General features: G+C 44.5%; 1 protein-coding gene across 1 annotated transcript in view; it reads left to right on the forward strand.

Annotated features, from left to right (window-relative positions):
* ADAMTSL3 (ADAMTS like 3) overlaps positions 1-18,441 on the forward strand; it is a 283,673-nt gene that overhangs the window by 94,578 nt on the left and 170,654 nt on the right. The window contains exons 3-4 of the mRNA XM_079954170.1: positions 3,109-3,236; positions 4,863-4,908. Coding sequence (XP_079810296.1) covers positions 3,109-3,236; positions 4,863-4,908 — 174 coding nt within the window. The remainder of the gene's footprint in view (positions 1-3,108; positions 3,237-4,862; positions 4,909-18,441) is intronic.

An 18,441-nucleotide genomic window follows, 5' to 3' on the forward strand; every position in this document is an offset into this window, starting at 1 on the left:
ACCTGTGTAAACGCCTGGAAAGGTCAGAAACATAATCCTATGGAAAATACAGATGATTAGGTGTTCTTTATGTGCAGCTACATCTCGCAGCATCAGTACCACTTAATCCAAGCCATTTAAGGCCAAGATCAAATCTCTTTGTCAACATACTTTATTTTGTGAAAACAAAATTAAGGTATCCAATAAAGTTTGCCGTGGCTTTGCTTCAAACCTGAGTGACGTGCTATGGAAAAGTAGTTACTGCTTATAAAAAGAAGTTTACTGCTTGTTTTTGAATTATTAGACTGGCCAGCAGCACTAATGCATTTTTAGGTTACCGGATTTGGGGCTAAAGATTAGGAAACGAGTACGTGTAGAGCCAGCGTTCCCAGCACTGTCTTCCTCCTCCTCCTATTTATGGTTCATAGGCCAGACTTTGTGTGTACTGGCCCAGTCCATGGAAGGACGAGCACTTTGGAGCGGCAGTTCCCATGCACAGAGAGCAGGGATCATTTGTCTGCTGCCCTTGCTTGGTATTTAAAGACGTAGGCTGGCAGGCTTTCTTCTGATTAGATTCACAGGAATGTCGGACTCCAGCCCATCACTTGGCACCTTCCAAGATCTTTTCTTGCAAGCCAGTCCTGTTTAGAAGTGGTCCTCTTTCCAGAAGACTGGTCACTTTCTATCCTGGGTGGGTGAGTGAATGGGAAGGAAGTTTCCTTTTTCTCCCTTGGAAGTGAATAGACTAAGCAAAGTTCCAAGCCTTGGAGCAGGCATCCCCAACCTTCTGCCCTCCAGATGTTTTGCACTACAGTTCCCATCATCCCTGACCACTGGTCCTGTTTGCTAGGGACCATGGGAGTTGTAGGCCAAAACATCTGGAGGGCCGCAGGTTGGGGGTGCCAGCCTTGGAGAAATATGTTGGAGCGATCTACCTTGGAAGGTGATGGACTGTCCTTCGTTGGAGGTTTTTAAATAGAGATTAGATGGCCTTCTGCCAGGGATTCTTTAGCTGTAATTCCTACATTGCATGGGGTTTGTTTATTTATTTCACTGTTTGTTTGATTGTGTGTGTGTGTGTGTGTACACACCCACCCTTCAAAACAATTTACAAAAAAGAGAAAACATTGAAATATCAATAAGAAAAGTCAACAAGAATAATAATTTCAAAAAGTTGAAATAATAATAGGCTAAATACATATTCAAAGTCTCATCAACTTTCTAAACCTATGGGACTATATGGGTTGGTGGCTTGGATGAGGGCCAAGGAGTTGAGTTTGACTCTTGGGAAGACTTTGTGGGCAAGCAGTTCTCAGTTCTGGGAATTGGGGAACTCACTGGTTCTGGACAAAGTTGCACTCCGACTGAAGGGACAGATGCTTAGTTTGAGGGGTGTTCCTAGATCCACCTCTGTCACTGGAGACTCATGTGACCTCTGTAGTGAACAGTGCCTATTATCATCTTTGGGTGGTAAACCAATGACTCCTTTCCTGCGCAGTGATAGCTTAGCTGCTGCATAGGTAAGATCATGATTGGAATACTATGATGTGTTGTATTATTATTATTATTATTATTATTATTATTATTATTATTACAGTGGTGCCTCGCAAGACGAAATTAATTCGTTCCGCGAGTCTCTTCGTCTTGCGGTTCTTTCGTCTTGCGAAGCACGGCTATTAGCGGCTTAGCGGCTTAGAAAAAGGGGGGGAGGGGAAAAACTCGCAAGAACTCGCCAGACGTTTCGTCTTGCGAAGCAAGCCCATAGGAAATTCGTCTTGCGAAGCACCTCAAAAGACGGAAAACTCTTTCGTCTAGCGAGTTTTTCTTCTTGCGAGGCATTCGTCTTGTGGGGCTCCCACTGTATTACTACAGTGGTTCCTTGGTTGTTGAACAGCTTAGTTGTCAAACAAATAGGCTACTGAATGTCGCAAACCTGGAAGTGAGTGTTCCGGTTTGCTAATGTTTTTTGGAATCTCATCCTGAAGCAAAGTTCTTAACCTGAAGCACTGTTTCTGCGTTAGCGGAGTCTGTAACCTGAAGCGTATGTAACCTGAAGCATATGTAACCCAAGGTACCACTGTATAATGAAGATGTCGAAACCCTCCTCAATGGGGAGGAAATTCCACAAGCTAGAGAATGCCCTTTCCTGGTCAACCACCACCCCAAGCTTCTAAGGGTTGTAGAACTACCAAGAGGGCCTCATCTGCAGATCTTAATGCCTAAACGGGTCTGCATGGAAGCTTTCACAGGGCCAACCCACCCATAAGACAGGGTTAGGCAGCTGCCTTGGGTGTTCCACCACCAGCTTCTGGTAAGATCTTGCCAAAACCCATCATAGCGCTCCACAACCCAGGCAAGGGAGGTTGCGGGGGCACAGCGGCATGGCACATTACCGTTTGCCACAGGCCACGGGATGCGCCACCCCAAGCTTTCAGTTACGAATCACACAGATAATCAAGATCCAGCCTCAGTTGCTTGTATGTGTGTGCGTTCAATAGTGTCAACCCACTTTTGAGCTCACATGAGTCTTTATTTCTGGGCAACCTTCTGAGGAGAGTCTCAAGGGCCAGATAGCGAGGCCTGGAGGGCCACATCTGGCTGCCACTCTTGAGGTTCCCCATCCCTGATTTATTGCTTTTCATTCTCATGGCATGCTGGCAGTTTGGGAATTGGTGCTTTTTATGACGCCACTTGCACGGCACGTGGGCATTCATTACTACTTTATACTATAGTGTAAGCAAAATGACTCTGGAGGCATGTCGTGTTGCCTTGAGGTCTTACTCGACCCAACTCCTTGAAGTGTGCTGTTTACATCACTTTCGCAGATTGGTGTGGAAATGGAGTTTTTCAAGGCCTGGTGCTCATAATTGAATTTAGAAGCCCCAGAAGAGACGAAAACGAAGTTATGAAAGGAGAGAAAAACCGCTTTTATTTTGGACCGATTCTTTCCAGTTGCAAATATATCACTCCTTTGTTCTGTTGACATAATAATTTATTTTGGAATGGGAATCTCTGCTTATTACCACCAGACTAGGAATCTCCCCAGGGTAAACAACCAGTTAAAAGGATTTGCAAAATATGCAACTTTTCTGGGCTGCTGAGTTACTTTTCTTTCTGTCGTGTTTCCAGACCTCAAGAATTTCCCAGTCTGACGAAGATAGAGAAAGCGGTTGGGACGCCTGGGGTGCTTGGAGTGATTGTTCGCGTACTTGCGGAGGAGGAGCATCCTATTCTCTAAGGAGATGCTTAAATGGCAGGTTGGTCTTTCATACTGCACTTTGAAGTCACGAATGATACAAAACAGGAAGGGGGTGGGTGGGGGTTATTTAGAGGCCGAATCTCCCAACACAGGAGAGCTGGGGTGGTTACATTAAAATCTGCTCCAGTAAAGGAAAAACTAAATGGATGCAACTATGGTCTTATTCAGTACTGGGAAATAACACAAGGGCTTACTGCAGGACTGGGGGGACCTTTGACCCTTGAGATATTGCTGCTCTAGAGAGCCAGTGTCTAGTTAAACTACAGAACTTGTTCCCACAGTATGGCCATCAACTTAAATGGCATTAATAGACCAATTCATGGAGGACAGGGCTATTGATGGCTACTAGCCACAACGGCTAGAGGGACGCGGGTGGCGCTGTTGGTTAAACCACAGAGCCTAGGACTTGCCGGTCAGAAGGTCGGCGGTTCGAATCCCCGCAACGGGGTGAGCTCCCGTTGCTCGGTCCCTGCTCCTGCCATCCTAGCAGTTCGAAAACACGTCAAAGTGCAAGTAGATAAATAGGTACCACTCCGGCGGGAAGGTAAGCGGCGTTTCCGTGCGCTGCTCTGGTTCACCAGAAGCGGCTTAGTCATGCTGGCCACATGACCCGGAAGCTGTACACCGGCTCCCTCGGCCAATAAAGCGAGATGAGCGCCACAACCCCAGAGTCGGTCACAACTGGACCTAATGGTCAAGGGTCCCTTTACCATTACCTTTTAGCCACAACAGCGATGTTCTTTCTCCATGGTTGGAGGCAGCAATGCTTCTGAAAACCAGTTGTTGGAAGCCGCAAGAGGGGAGAGTGCTCTTGTGCTTGGGTGCTTCTTATGGTGGGATGCAAGTGGCACTGTGGTCTAAACCATTGAGCCTCTTGGGCTTGCCGATCAGAAGGTTGGTGGTTCGAATCCCCGCGATGGGGTGAGCTCCCATTGCTTTGTCCCAGCTCTTGCCAACCTAACAGTTCGAAAGCACACCACTGCAAGTAGATAAATAGGTATTGCTGTGGCAGGAAGGTAAACAGTGTTTCCATGCACTCTGGTTTTCATCACAGTGTTCTGTGCTCCAGTAGCGGTTTAGTCCTGCTGGCCACATGACCCGGAAAGCTGTCTGTGGACAAATGCCGATTCTCTTGGCTTGAAAGCAAGATGAGCGCTGCACCCCATGGTCACCTTTGACTAGACTTAACAGTCCAGGAGTCCTTTACCTTTTACTTTAGCCTTTTCTTTTGACTTTCCACAGGCATCTAGCTGGCCTTGCCTTATGGCCCTGCCTCCCGTAAGATGAGTATTTGCTCATGAATAACTGGCTTGGTGCGATTTGGAGGGCTCTTGTTGTTAATCCTGTAAATCATTTGTCAAAACAGACTGCTAGTAAACAGTATAATGGTTTATGAATAATATTTCAGAAACGTCTCAGTGAGTTGTGACTTTGCACAGCTGTAAGCCTAACAGGAAAAGCTGTAACTGCTTCATCAGACAGTCATCCTTACTTAATCATCTTTTCAGTTAAATCTGAGAAGCTGTAACATATATCCAGTATTCGAGAAAATTATTTATGGGAAAGGGTAGCCTTTTAATGTTACTCTACTCAGTCATTCCTTTCAAACTTTGTTTTTTTCCAGGAACTGTGAAGGCAGGAATATTCGATATAAAACCTGCAGCAATAATGTGAGTCTCATCTGTTTTTTTTTTTTGACTGCTCTAATTGCCATAAAACAAAGCAGCTGTAAAGCTTCAGACATCCTACTTAGTGTTTTTTGGTTTGTTTGTTTTTTTAAAAAGAATGACAGAGCCTTAAATGTTTATTTTTGCCTAGCAGTTCTGACAAAATTTGCAGGCGTAATTCCTAAACAGTTGTGCAACATGAATGCATTTTTCTTCCTATTTTGCTACACAGGAAACAAAACTCCTTGCATTTATGTGACTCTATTCAAATAAAGTCAGTGTTTAAGTCCCATTGATTTTGATGAAAGAACGTTAAATACCTAAATGGATCAATTTGGGCTTTAGAAGTGTTTAACTTGGGCTAGATTTTGTCCCTATGCCAAAATATGTCAAGATCACCTTCTGTAAAGCCTTCCACTTAACCTGTTACTGCTCAGCAAAAACAAACACAGAAGCTAGCATGTGTTCACATATATTGATCCCCTGAAATATGAGTTATATATGACTTGCTATGTTTAACATAATGACATCATTGGCATAATTTATTTAGTAGCATCAATGGCCCTTAACGGAGCAACTCAAGCAAAAAAACCACAAAAAACCCAACAGTTTCCTGCCCCAAGAATCTTACAATCTGTGTTTCCAGAGTGGGAGAAGGTTACTCACGGGGCTCTAGACAAGTGTTTGCAGGGTCTGGAACATTGGCAGTGGTAAGGATATTTCAGGGGAAATGTGCCTTGCAGGTGTCATGAGTCCCTAAACTCCAGAAGCTACTGAAACCAGGAGCCGGATCTGGAGATACTATTCCTATGCCAAAGAGATGATACATGTGTTAGGGGGATCCAGAGACCCCTCCTCTCCTGTTTGGTAGCAGTTCCAGAATGTATGATCTATCTAGCAAAATCAGGCGCAGAGTCTCCAGTGCCTCTCCAAGGAAACCAGTGCGACAGAAGCTGTGGAAAACACAATCCAAGTTCTAGCTCCTCCTCCTGAGATGCCTAGACAGGGAACTGTGATCTGCATTTCCTCAGACACCGCATAGCATATGGAAGCCCTCAGAATAGTTTAGAGATAGTGACCCGTTTGTCAGCAGGGGCATGTAGCCGAAGGTCAGGGTAGCCTACCATTGGATTTTGCAATCCTCATTATATTCCTGTTTAATTTTGGCTTTTTGTTGTATGTAGTTTGTTGGATTGTTTCCTCTCCTCCTTTACAAAGTGTGTGTGTGTGCGATATTAGATGTAGAAACACCAGGGTCGCTAGACAGTGTCGTGCAAGGAGAAGCAGTGAAAAACATAAAGCTCACTTTGCGCTTCATTCCAATCTGGTGCCCGGGCTCTGTGTTAACTCCACAGTTGTGCACCCTTAGCTACTCGTTTGAGAGCAAAGCTGTCATTCTTATGATGCAACAATAGCGTTCTTTGCTCCAAGATCTGGAAACGATCTGTGCGCCTTTGTAAATGCAGTTTGTAAAATAAACTGCCAGCGGTATTCTTCTTGTCCAGGGTTAAAATGTCTGGTGGTGGCTCTGTGGATTGTCTCGCACATCTTCCCCCCAGAATTTCGTTGCTTTTGTATAAGGTTCTGCTTTGTTTTCTAGTTGGTAAAGTGCTCTACTGATGCACATTGTTGTGGACTCTCTCGTCCGCAGCCAAATGTGCAAAGAGCCAGAGAGTCAGAATAGGGGAGACTAGAGCCAAGAATTAATCCATAGTCAGAATCAAGAATGTGTGCTGGATTGGAGCCTGGGGCTGGGGGGGGGGGGGAAGGATTGCGCCACAGCTAGGATAGGACTGCAAGCCAAGAGAACAAGTCTAAGCAAGACAGGAAACAAGACATAATACCAGGTACAGGAATTAAAGCATTAGGGTGGTGTCAGGAGTCATGGAAAGTTCCACAAGGTAAAGCCAGGCGGAGGAGGAGGAGGAGGAAATGCAGGTTCAACAATAAAAAGTAGCTGCTTGGTAGCAGCCTGTGGCACTTCCTTGAGGTGCTTTCCCCCTGAAGCAGTACTTGCACATTATCTTTTCACACACCCCAATAATCATCAGTGGATCACTGTTCCAAACTGGAGCTGCACCAGGTGACAAAACAGAGGGTGGGCATGCAGAACCCTCCCTTCCCATATGAAATATACTCAGAGTCCTGTAGTGATTTCATGCTCTTTATTGCAGCTTGTAAAACAGTGATTGAATTGCTCCCCCAAACCTCAGGCTTTTATATACATTATTTACACAATGAGTCCCATCTGATTGGCTGATTCTGCTTCCCTCCTGGAGCCTGATTGGTCTTTTCCTGCAGGCCAATCAGTTGTTGCATTCTACGATCCTACCAGCCTGATAGTCTGATTCTGCTTCCCTCCTGGAGCCTGATTAGTCATTTCCTGCACGCCAATCAGTTGTTGCATTCTACGATCCTACTTGCCTATCGTTCTAGGATCCAAGTTTAGTACATAACACCATACCATTACTGCTTTAAGATATGTTGTTGTTGTTGTTGTTTAGTCGTTTAGTCGTGTCCGACTCTTCGTGACCCCATGGACCAGAGAACGCCAGGCACTCCTGTCCTCCACTGCCCCCCGCAGCTTGGTCAGACTCATGCTGGTAACCTCGAAAACACTATCCAACCATCTCGTCCTCTGTCGCCCCCTTCTCCTTGTGCCCTCCATCTTTCCCAACATCAGGGTCTTCTCCAGGGAGTCTTCTCTTCTCATGAGGTGGCCAAAGTACTGGAGCCTCAGCTTCACAATCTGTCCTTCCAGTGAGCACTCAGGGCTGATTTCCTTCAGAATGGAGAGGTTTGATCTTCTTGCAGTCCATGGGACTCTCAAGAGTCTCCTCCAGCACCATAATTCAAAAGCATCAATTCTTCGGCGATCAGCCTTCTTTATGGTCCAGCTCTCACTTCCATACATCACTGCTGGGAAAACCATAGCTTTAACTATACGGACCTTTGTTGGCAAGGTGATGTCTCTACTTCTCAAGATGCTGTCTAGGCCTGTCATTGCCCTTCTCCCAAGAAGCAGGCGTCTTTTAATTTCGTGGCTGCTGTCACCATCTGCAGTGATCATGGAGCCCAAGAAAGTAAAATCTCTCACTGCCTCCATTTCTTCCCCTTCTATTTGCCAGGAGGTGATGGGACCAGTAGCCATGATCTTCGTTTTTTTGATGTTGAGCTTCAGACCATATTTTGCACTCTCCTCTTTCACCCTCAATAAAATGTTCTTTAATTCCTCCTCACTTTCTGCCATCAAGGTTGTGTCATCTGCATATCTGAGGTTGTTGATATTTCTTCCGGCAATCTTAATTCCGGCTAGGGATTCATCCAGCCCAGCCTTTCGCATGATGAATTCTGCATATAAGTTAAATAAGCAGGGAGACAAAATGCAGCCTTGTCGTACTCCTTTCCCAATTTTGAACCAGTCAGTTGTTCCATATCCAGTTCTAACTGTAGCTTCTTGTCCCACATAGAGATTTCTCAGGAGACAGATGAGGTGATCAGGCACTCCCATTTCTTTAAGAACTTGCCATAGTTTGCCATGGTCGACACAGTCAAAGGCTTTTGTATAGTCAATGAAGCAGAAGTAAATGTCTTTCTGGAACTCTCTAGCTTTCTCCATAATCCAGCGCATGTTTGCAATTTGGTCTCTGGTTCCTCTGCCTCTTCTAAATCCAGCTTGCACTTCTGGGAGTTCTCGGTCCACATACTGCTTGAGCCTTCCTTGTAGAATTTTAAGCATAACCTTGCTAGCGTGAGAAATTAGTGCAATTGTGCGATAGTTGGAGCATTCTTTGGCACTGCCCTTCTTTGGGATTGGGATGTAGACTGATCTTCTCCAATCTTCTGGCCACTGCTGAGTTTTCCAAACTTGCTGGCATATTGAGTGTAGCACCTTAACAGCATCATCTTTTAAAATTTTAAATAGTTCAGCTGGAATACCATCACTTCCACTGGCCTTGTTATTTGCAGTGCTTTCTAAGGCCCATTTGACTTCACTCTCCAGGATGTCTGGCTCAAGGTCAGCAACCACACTACCTGGGGTATATGAGACATCCGTTTCTTTCTGGTATAATTCCTCTGTGTATTCTTGCCACCTCTTCTTGATGTCTTCTGCTTCTGTTAGGTCCTTTCCACTTTTGTCCTTTATTATGGAAATCTTTGTACGAAATGTTCCTTTCATATCTCCAATTTTCTTGAACAGATCTCTGGTTCTTCCCATTCTATTGCTTTCCTCTATTTCTTTGCATTGCTTGTTTAAGAAGGTCTTCTTGTCTCTCCTTGCTATTCTTTGGAAATCTGCATTCAATTTCCTGTATGTTTCACGATCTCCCTTGCATTTTGCTTGCCTTCTCTCCCCCGCTATTTGTAAGGCCTCATTGGACAGCCACTTTGCTTTCTTGCATTTCCTTTTCATTGGGATGGTTTTCGTTGCTGCCTCCTGTATAATGTTACGAGCCTCCATCCATAGTTCTTCAGGCACTCTGTCCACCAAATCTAAATCCTTAAACCTGTTCCTCACTTCCACTGTGTATTCATAAGGGATTTGACTTAGATTGTATCTTACCGGCCCAGTGGTTTTTCCTACTTTCTTCAGTTTAAGCTTGAATTTTGCTATAAGAAGCTGATGATCTGAGCCACAGTCAGCTCCAGGTCTTGTTTTTGCTGACTGTATAGAGCTTCTCCATCTTTGGCTGCAGAGAATATAATCAATCTGATTTCGATGCTGCCCATCTGGTGATGTCCATGTGTAGAGTCGTCTCTTGTGTTGTTGGAAAAGCGTGTTTGTGATGACCAGCTTGTTCTCTTGACAGAACTCTATTAGCCTTTGCCCTGCTTCGTTTTGATCTCCAAGGCCAAACTTGCCAGTTGTTCCTTTTATCTCTTGACTCCCTACTTTAGCATTCCAATCCCCTATAATGAGAAGAACATCCTTCTTTGGTGTCACTTCTATAAGGTGTTGTAAGTCTTCATAGAATTGGTCAATTTCAGTTTCTTCAGCACCAGTAGTTGGTGCATAAACTTGGATTACTGTGATGTTAAAAGGTCTGCCTTGGATTCGTATCGAGATCATTCTATCATTTTTGAGATTGCATCCCAGTACAGCTTTTGCCACTCTTTTGTTGACTATGAGGGCCACTCCATTTCTTTTACGGGTTTCTTGCCCACAGTAGTAGATATGATGGTCATCCGAACTGAATTCACCCATTCCCGTCCATTTTAGTTCACTGATGCCCAGGATGTCAATATTTATTCTTGCCATCTCATTTTTGACCACCTCCAACTTACCCATGTTCACGGTTCTTACATTCCAGGTTCCTATGCAATATTTTTCTTTACAGCATTGGACTTTCCTTTCGCTTCCAGGCATATCTGCAACTGAGCGTCCTTTCGGCTTTGGCCCAGCCGCTTCATCAGCTCTGGATCTACTTGTACTTGCCCTCCGCTCTTCCCCAGTAGCATGTTGGACGCCTTCCGACCTGAGGGGCTCATCTTCCAGCGTCATAACTTTTATATGCCTGTTGTCTTTGTCCATGGAGTTTTCTTGGCAGGGATACTGGAGTGGCTTGCCGGTTCCTCCTCCAGGTGGATCACGTTTGGTCAAAACTCTCCACTATGACCTGTTCATTTTGGGTGCCCTGCTCGGCATAGTTCATAGCTTCTCTGAGTTCTTCAAGCCCCTTCGCCACGGCAAGGCAGTGATCCATGAAGGGGGCTTTAAGATATACTATCAATCAAGTGCTGGGTTGGGGCACCTGTGACCCTCCCAGGTCTCTTTGGATTACAGTTCCCATCATCCCCATGCATTGGCCATGCTGGCTGGGGCTGGCAGGGACAACCAGAGGTCTGCCACGGCTGATCTAATGCAAAAAATGCTACGAGTCTTGAACGAGGGAGCTTGATGACCATTTTCAGACCGCTAATACCGTGGGGTGCCAAACTGGTCCATAGCCATCTGAGCTTCATTCAGCTGGTCCATGACATGCCCATATTAAATATGCATAATTAAAAAAAAATTGTACAGAATGATAAGAGTTGTAGAGTTGGAAGGGACCTTGAGGATTATCTAGTCCAAACCCCTGCAATGCAGGAATATGCATCTGTCTCATACGCGAAGTGAACCTGCAACCTTGGCATTGAAGTGAAAATTGTAATGCATCAAAATACAAAACAAAATTTAAAAACAGGACTAAAAATACAATTAGACATCGTGCAGCATTTAGCAAAGCGCATGAGCCACAGCAGGTAGAAAAATCATGGAAGCGATCTGCCAAGACCGTCATCGGGTCCCTGGGGAAGAGGGTTTGGGAAGCCCCCCAGAAGAGGGAGCTGTTGCCTGCTGCACTTGGGCGCCACCACTATGGATGGCCAGACAGTGGTACTGCAGCTGACTCGGCAGCTGTCGGTTTACCTAAAGGGCCAATGAGCTGCCTGACTTCTCACTGCCTGCTTTTGCTTCACCTCTCCAGTCCAACAAGCCAGTCCTGTCAGACTGCAGGAGAAGGGCCTGTACAATTTAATACTTCTCTATACCGGCGCTGTGGATTAAACCACAGAGCCCAGGACTTGCCGATCAGAAGGTCGGTGGTTTGAATCCCCGCAACGGGGTGATCTCCCATTGCTCGTTCCCTGCTCCTGCCAACCTAGCAGTTTGAAAGCACATCAAAGTGCAAGTATATAAATAGGTACCGCTCCGGTGGGAAGGTAAACAGTGTTTCCGTGCACTGCTCTGGTTCGCCAGAAGCGGTTTAGTCCTGCTGGCCACATGACCTGGAAGCTGTACGCTGGCTTCCTCGGCCAATAAAGCGAGATGAGCACCGCAACCCCAGAGTCGGACACGACTGGACCTAATGGTCAGGGGTCCCTTTACCCTTTACTTTATACCAAAATAAATAAATCCTTGAACAAAGAAATTCACATTCCCTTAAAATCCTTTCCCCCTGACATCTGGGTTTATTCTCCACATGGCAGCCCTTTTTAAAATAAAAAAATAAAATGGAAGATTTAATCATATAAGCCACAGTTCTGTGGTAGAGCATCTGTTTTGCATGCAGAAGGACACATGTTCAATCTCCAGCATCTCCAAGTAGGGCTGGGGAAGAATCCTTGCCTGAAATCATGGACAGTAGCTGCCAGTCACTGCAGACAATACTGAACTAAATGGACTTAAAGGTCTGATTTGGTGTAAGGTCAAGCTTCATATGTTGCTATGAGCCCACCTGCAGTTTTGAAGTGGGACAATCCAGGCACAGGTTTCTCTCCCCAAAGGGCAGACCAAAATTATATGTTATATGGGAGATCCAAACGTTTTATTTCAAGGAAGTGCTGCCTTCATGGCTCCCATTCAGAGAAGTGCGACCCGGGAAGGGTTGTATTAGCCCATTTCCCTTGTGGTATTGAAATTTATTACATTTGTTCGGTGCTTTATACAGAAAACTTCTCCAAGCAACTTAAGTTAAATGCAGATAACCATTGAAAAAAAATAATAATAATAATTTAAAAATGTACAATACAGTGGTACCTTGGTTCTCAAACACCTTGGTACTCAAACAACCTGGAACCCAAACACCTCAAACCCGGAAGTAAGTGTTCCGGTTAGTGAACTTTTTTCGGAAGCCGAACAGTGCCACACTTTTGTTCTGAGTGTTACGCTGAGGTCTGTCTGTTTTTGCTATTTATTTTGCGTTTTTGTTTTTGTGGCTCTTTTTTTTGTTTTTGTGACTGTGTGGAACCCAGTTCAGCTATTGATGGATGGATTGTGTGACGGCAGTACATTGCTTATTGCTTTCATTTTATGGATCAGTGGTCTCGTTAGATAGTAAAATTCATGTTAAGTTGCTGTTTTAGGGATTGTTTTTTAAAGCCTGGAACGGATTAATCCATTTTGCATTACTTTCAATGGGAACACACGCCTTGGTTTTGGAACGGACTTCCGGAACGGATTAAGTTTGAGAACCAAGGGACCACTCTACCTAAAATGCTGATACTATAACACGATGAGAAGGACAAGCCCTTCCTTACTCCACTAAAAGATCACCGTAGAGGCCTGATAATGATTGCTCCATGAGCATCTCCCAGGGAGAGTACTGCACAGAAAGGAAAGGGGACTATCACTGCCTGGTATGCCCTGCGGAGAACCTTAAGGTCCACAAATGACAACATTTTGGAGGTCCCAAGTCGCAAGGTGGTTAGATTGGTCTCAACTAGGGTCAGGGCCTTTTCCGTGCTGGCCCAGACTTGGTGGAACGCTCTGTCACAAGAGTCTAGGGTCCTGCGGGACTTGACATCTTTCCGCAGGGCCTGTAAGACAGAGCTGTTCCGCCTGGCCTTTGGTTTGGACTCAATCTGACCCTTATATCCACCCCCCCCCCTTTATGGTTTTGGTCTATGGGCTACTTTTAAAATGAGGCTGCATTTTAAATGGCATTTTTACCTGTATTTTGAATTGGTTTTTCCCCCTATTATGTTTTTACTGTAAGTTTTATTGGTGTTAGCCGCCCTGAGCATGGCTCTGGCCGGGGAAGGCAGAGTATAAATAAATAAATATTATTATTATTATTATTATTAGCCTATGGTCTTTTGGCCACCCTCCTGTGGGTGAGGCACAAAGGGATTTCTCAGCCAAGGTGCTTTCCCGATCAAAGCTGCTTCTCCCCCCCACCCCAGCTGTGTGCTCCAAAAGGGGGAAAATAACGGGATTATTTTTAGTCTGGAAAACAGCACCAGAGCAAAAGGGTTAAAAGCCTCCTTTCCCACTGTTGCTGTGCCCCAGTCAAATTAACTGCCCTCTGCAGCAGCATTATTCAATTCCCCCATTCCATCCATCCTTAGTCAACATCTCCCCTAGATTTTGGAATTAACACCAGACAGTGAATATACACTTTAAAAATATTTTGGCAGCCCAGTTTTATAATGCTATTTTATTGCTTCTGTGCATTAGCTGCCTTGACATTATTATTTCTTTAAAAAACAACAACAGGCTTTAAATAAATAACAACGAGAACTAGAAACTTGCTTTTAAGAAGGTTTGATGGTGCTTAGGACATTGAAATCTCCAGCCCGTGTTACATCCAGTGACTTTTCTGCAGCTCCATGGGAATCGTGGCACAAACTCAGTGCTTGCTTATAAATATAGTGTGTGTTTCCTGGACTCAGTGGTGGAGTACCGTTCTGAAATATGACTGTTACACCCTCCAGTGGGAGGTTCTGCTTAGTGGATGTATTGAATCATTTTAATCTCTCACAAAACTAGCCAGCTCCTCGCCCACTTTTATAAAAGCTGGCTTGTGCCAAATGGCTTCTCCACCAAGACAGCGCACAAGTCTTGTAAAAAAAGGCGTTGAGTTGCTACGGTCTCCCCTCCTCCTTTTTCCTTGGATGGGTTTTGGAAGGCTTGAGCCACATAATGGAGCAAACTGCTGGCATCTACCAGTGGAACAAACACTTGGGTGAGTCAAGTCCGGTAGATGAAAAAAAACTCCGATAGCGGATACAATTCCTAATTGCTCCCTCTTTTTGCAAATAAGACCCACCTGTCTTGTTCCATTTCGCCCTGCTTTGCCATCTGTGCATTACATTTAATTCTGAGTTGTCTGATACACTCTCAGGCCAAGATCATGGGCAATACACAAAATTCACATATGTTCGGAATATGAATATAGATATATATATATATGGAATTCTTTCATGACAATGGAACTATGCCATGCCCCAAGGAACCCATATTTCTTACAAGACAGGGTGTATTTGCAGTTTGCTCCAGCCAATAATAATAATAATAATAATAATAATAATAATAATAATTTATTTATACTCCGCCCTCCCCGGCCAAGACTGGGCTCAGGGCAGCTAACACTAAATATAAATACAGTAGCAACATTACAAAAACAAAAACAAAAACAAACCAAACAACAACAACAACAACAACAACAGTTGATTAAATTATAAGTTAGAATACAGTTTAAAATGCAGCTTAAAATGCAGCCTTGCTTTAGTGGTAGCCTATAGATCAATGCCACAAGGGGAGAAAAACGTCAGATATTCACCGGGGCCAACTATCCATGCTGGTCCTACATGGGCCAGGAAAAAGAGCCAAGGGAAAATTTATATACAAATCCCATATAAGGGATTTATAATAAATAAATGGGGAGGGGGGATTAGACTGAGTCCAGCCCAAAGGCCAGGCGGAACATCTCCATTTTGCAGGCCCTGCGGAAAGATGCCAAACCCCGCAGGGCCCTGATCTCCTGTGATAGGGCGTTCCACTAGGCCGGGGCCAGAGCTGAAAAGGCCGTGGCCCTGGTTGAGGCCAGTCTAACCTCCTTGGGGCTCAGGACTTCCAAAGTGTTGTTACTTAAAACCAGTATTACCAGGTTCTGGGGAACTGCTGGGGAAGGACCTGAGTGGAGGCCATTAGACACTGACCTCAGCAATAAGGACCAGCTCATCACATGAACACACACACACACACACACACACACACACACACGGGGGGGGGGAGGGAGACTTTTTTTCTGAATCATGCCATTGGTCCATCTAACTCAGTATTGTCTAAATTAACTGGCATCTCTTCAGGGTTTCAGACAGGACTTCCTCACTCCTACCTGGAGATGTCGGATATTGAATCCAGAACCTTCTGCATGAAAAGCAGGTGCTACACTCCCTCTCCAGCAGCCAGCAAAGGGTGCACCAGGGATAACACTGCGAGTGGCCAGCCCAGTGGGTGTCCACTTGGTTTCCACCCCAGGCCCAGGGAGGGGTTCCAAAATTTTAAAAAGCATTTTTGCAGGGGAAAACCAAGTGCGCTTGGTATTGCATCTACAAAATCTGGCATGCTCCTTTTTCAAAAGCAGGAGAGCAGACCCCACCTCCAATAGTGGAGTATAGAAAAAACCCAGAATAAATTAATGAGACTGTTCTGCATACATATTTTTGTAAGAAACCAGACTACAGACTTAAGGCCTTAAATATTCAAGGACTAATTTGTTATTTGCAATGCACACCTACCCCCACCCCTGCCCAGAAATGTATTATCTTCTTTGCAGTGGGTCAGGTTCTGATTTCTAGATTAGGGCCTAGTGGGGTAGGGGGGTTATATGTTTTGTTCTTTATTTGGAATACAGCACACTGTTCACATCATGTGGCTGTTCTGTACACCTTTTGCTATACTAAAGCAGGGATGACGTTAAAAACTGGAGTATTTCTGGTTGGTGCCACTTTTGCATGCATTCGCGCGCAAGTCCGGACCATCTATTTTCCACATTAAACCGTGATTATTTGACACTGTCACACTTTATTTTTTTAAGTGTATACTTTTTTAAATATACTTTGTGTGTGTGTGTTTATAGTATATGAAGTGCATACTGTTAAGTTGTGGGTGAACATATCAGACGACACAGCGATTCTTCAAACAGCTCTTGTTTATTCACAGGCCAGAACTGAATTGAACTGAAGGGTTCAGCCAGCCTGCTTATATAGAGCTCCACTAGAACGCAACAGTAACCATTTTCTGTAAATATTCAATCACTGAACGTCACTTTCAATCCCTTATTTGCATATGTGGACCTGAGTGAAAACTATCTACAGTATCCCCCTGCTGGCCCAGGGTGAGAACTTCAGTACATATAACACACACACATATATATATATAGAGAGAGAGAGAGAATATGAAGAGCTCCCTAGACTTCATCAATGTTGGTGAAACTGGGAAGCTATTTCTCAAAGCCTGCCCTGCATTTTTTGTAGCCCCTGATGCCTCCTGAACCAGCCTCATTCTTCCTTCCTAAGAGAGAGTTGTAAACTGCTACATTCGACTTAGAGAACAGCCCATTCATTTTAGCTGGCCTACCCATGGGTGGAATTAACAGTGGACACAACTCAGAATTCCTTCTGTCCTGTTTTCTTCATATTTTTTCCTTGCTTTTTAAATTGTTTCCCCATCTTCTTTTTAGGTATAACAATTCAAAGTGGCAGTATGTTACCGCCTCTTCCCAGTCTTCTCCCTCTGACCACTTTTCCTTGTCCCACCACCAATTCCCAGGCTCTGAACTTTCTTGCCTTTGTAGTCCCCCATCTGGTTCCTCGCACCATTCCCCTGTGTCCAAACCGTCCATGACAACGCATTAGTAATTTGCCCCTTAGGAATCAGTGGAAATTGCCAACTCGTCAAGCAATCCCTGCTGGGGGGTTGTGGTCCCTTGGCAAAAAAAATGTTTGCCCACCCCCACTGCCAACTATCCCTACTAACATTTTGCAAATAAGGAATTTGGTATCAGCTTTGATCGGAATTTGCCGAAATTACAGACTTGTGTGAGAAATGCGGTAGTATATAACATTGCAGAATTGATTTGTCTGCAAAGACTGCTTCACTCCTTGATCCATTACACCCCTAAAATCCACCAAGAGAATACAAACGTCGTTTTTATTAAAACAACAAGAATCATTTTACCATGCAATTGATTTCATCTGGATTTGTAAGTGTATAAATAGTAAAGATCAGAAGAGGCAAGTGGAATAAGTAGGTCTCAGAATAATATTAATGATATTTCAATCATAAAATGGATTTGCGGTTACCAATGAAGGCGTTTTCTGGGATTATTAACCACTGCTGTTCACCTGCTTGCTTTTAAAACAAAAATATATGTGTGCCTTAAGATGTTTTTATGGGTATCTCAGCAAAATGAACTACATAAGCTATTCTTTTATATAGTGCCCAATGAGATTTTTTCAATCTTTCTTAAGCCCTGTGTTTTATATTTCCATTTCTATATATACAGCTACATTTTAATGCTATGATGTGCAGAATATGGAACTGTTTAAGATAATCCTTATGGGTCCTATTCATAGGGAAAAACACACACTTATTTAGGCCATTTCCGCATAAATCTTACGTCCTTCTATGCCAAGAAGCCGGCTGTGCATTTGCCAACATGACTTGGCCATCATTTAGCAAAAATAATAATAAATACTTTAAAACAAAACAAAACATTGTATTAATCCATATTTTCTGCATAAACTCATACCTTGCCCTTGTGTCTTTTCAATCCCAAGCACTCATTGCATTAATTGAATACTAATAGTTGAATAAATCCTAGTTTTGCTATATGGTAATGCAGGGGCCTTTAAGTTTTTTCAGGGATGCGGGTGGCGCTGTGGGTAAAACCTCAGTGCCTAGGACTTGCCGATCGCATGGTCGGCCGTTCGAATCCCCGCGGTGGGGTGCGCTCCCGTCGTTTGGTCCCAGCGCCTGCCAACCTAGCAGTTCAAAAGCACCCCCGGGTGCAAGTAGATAAATAGGGACCGCTTACCAGCGGGAAGGTAAACGGCGTACCGTGTGCTGTGCTGGCTCGCCAGATGCAGCTTTGTCACGCTAGCCACGTGACCCGGAAGTGTCTGCAGACAGTGCTGGCTCCCGGACTATAGAGTGAGATGAGCGCACAACCCTAGAGTCTGGCAAGACTGGCCCGTACGGGCAGGGGTACCTTTACCTTTACCTTTACCTTTAAGTTTTTCAGGTGCTGGACCTGCCTTTATGCCTCT

The sequence above is a fragment of the Podarcis cretensis genome (genome assembly GCF_951804945.1).
Source record: "Podarcis cretensis genome assembly, chromosome: 14".
NCBI lineage: Eukaryota > Metazoa > Chordata > Lepidosauria > Squamata > Lacertidae > Podarcis > Podarcis cretensis.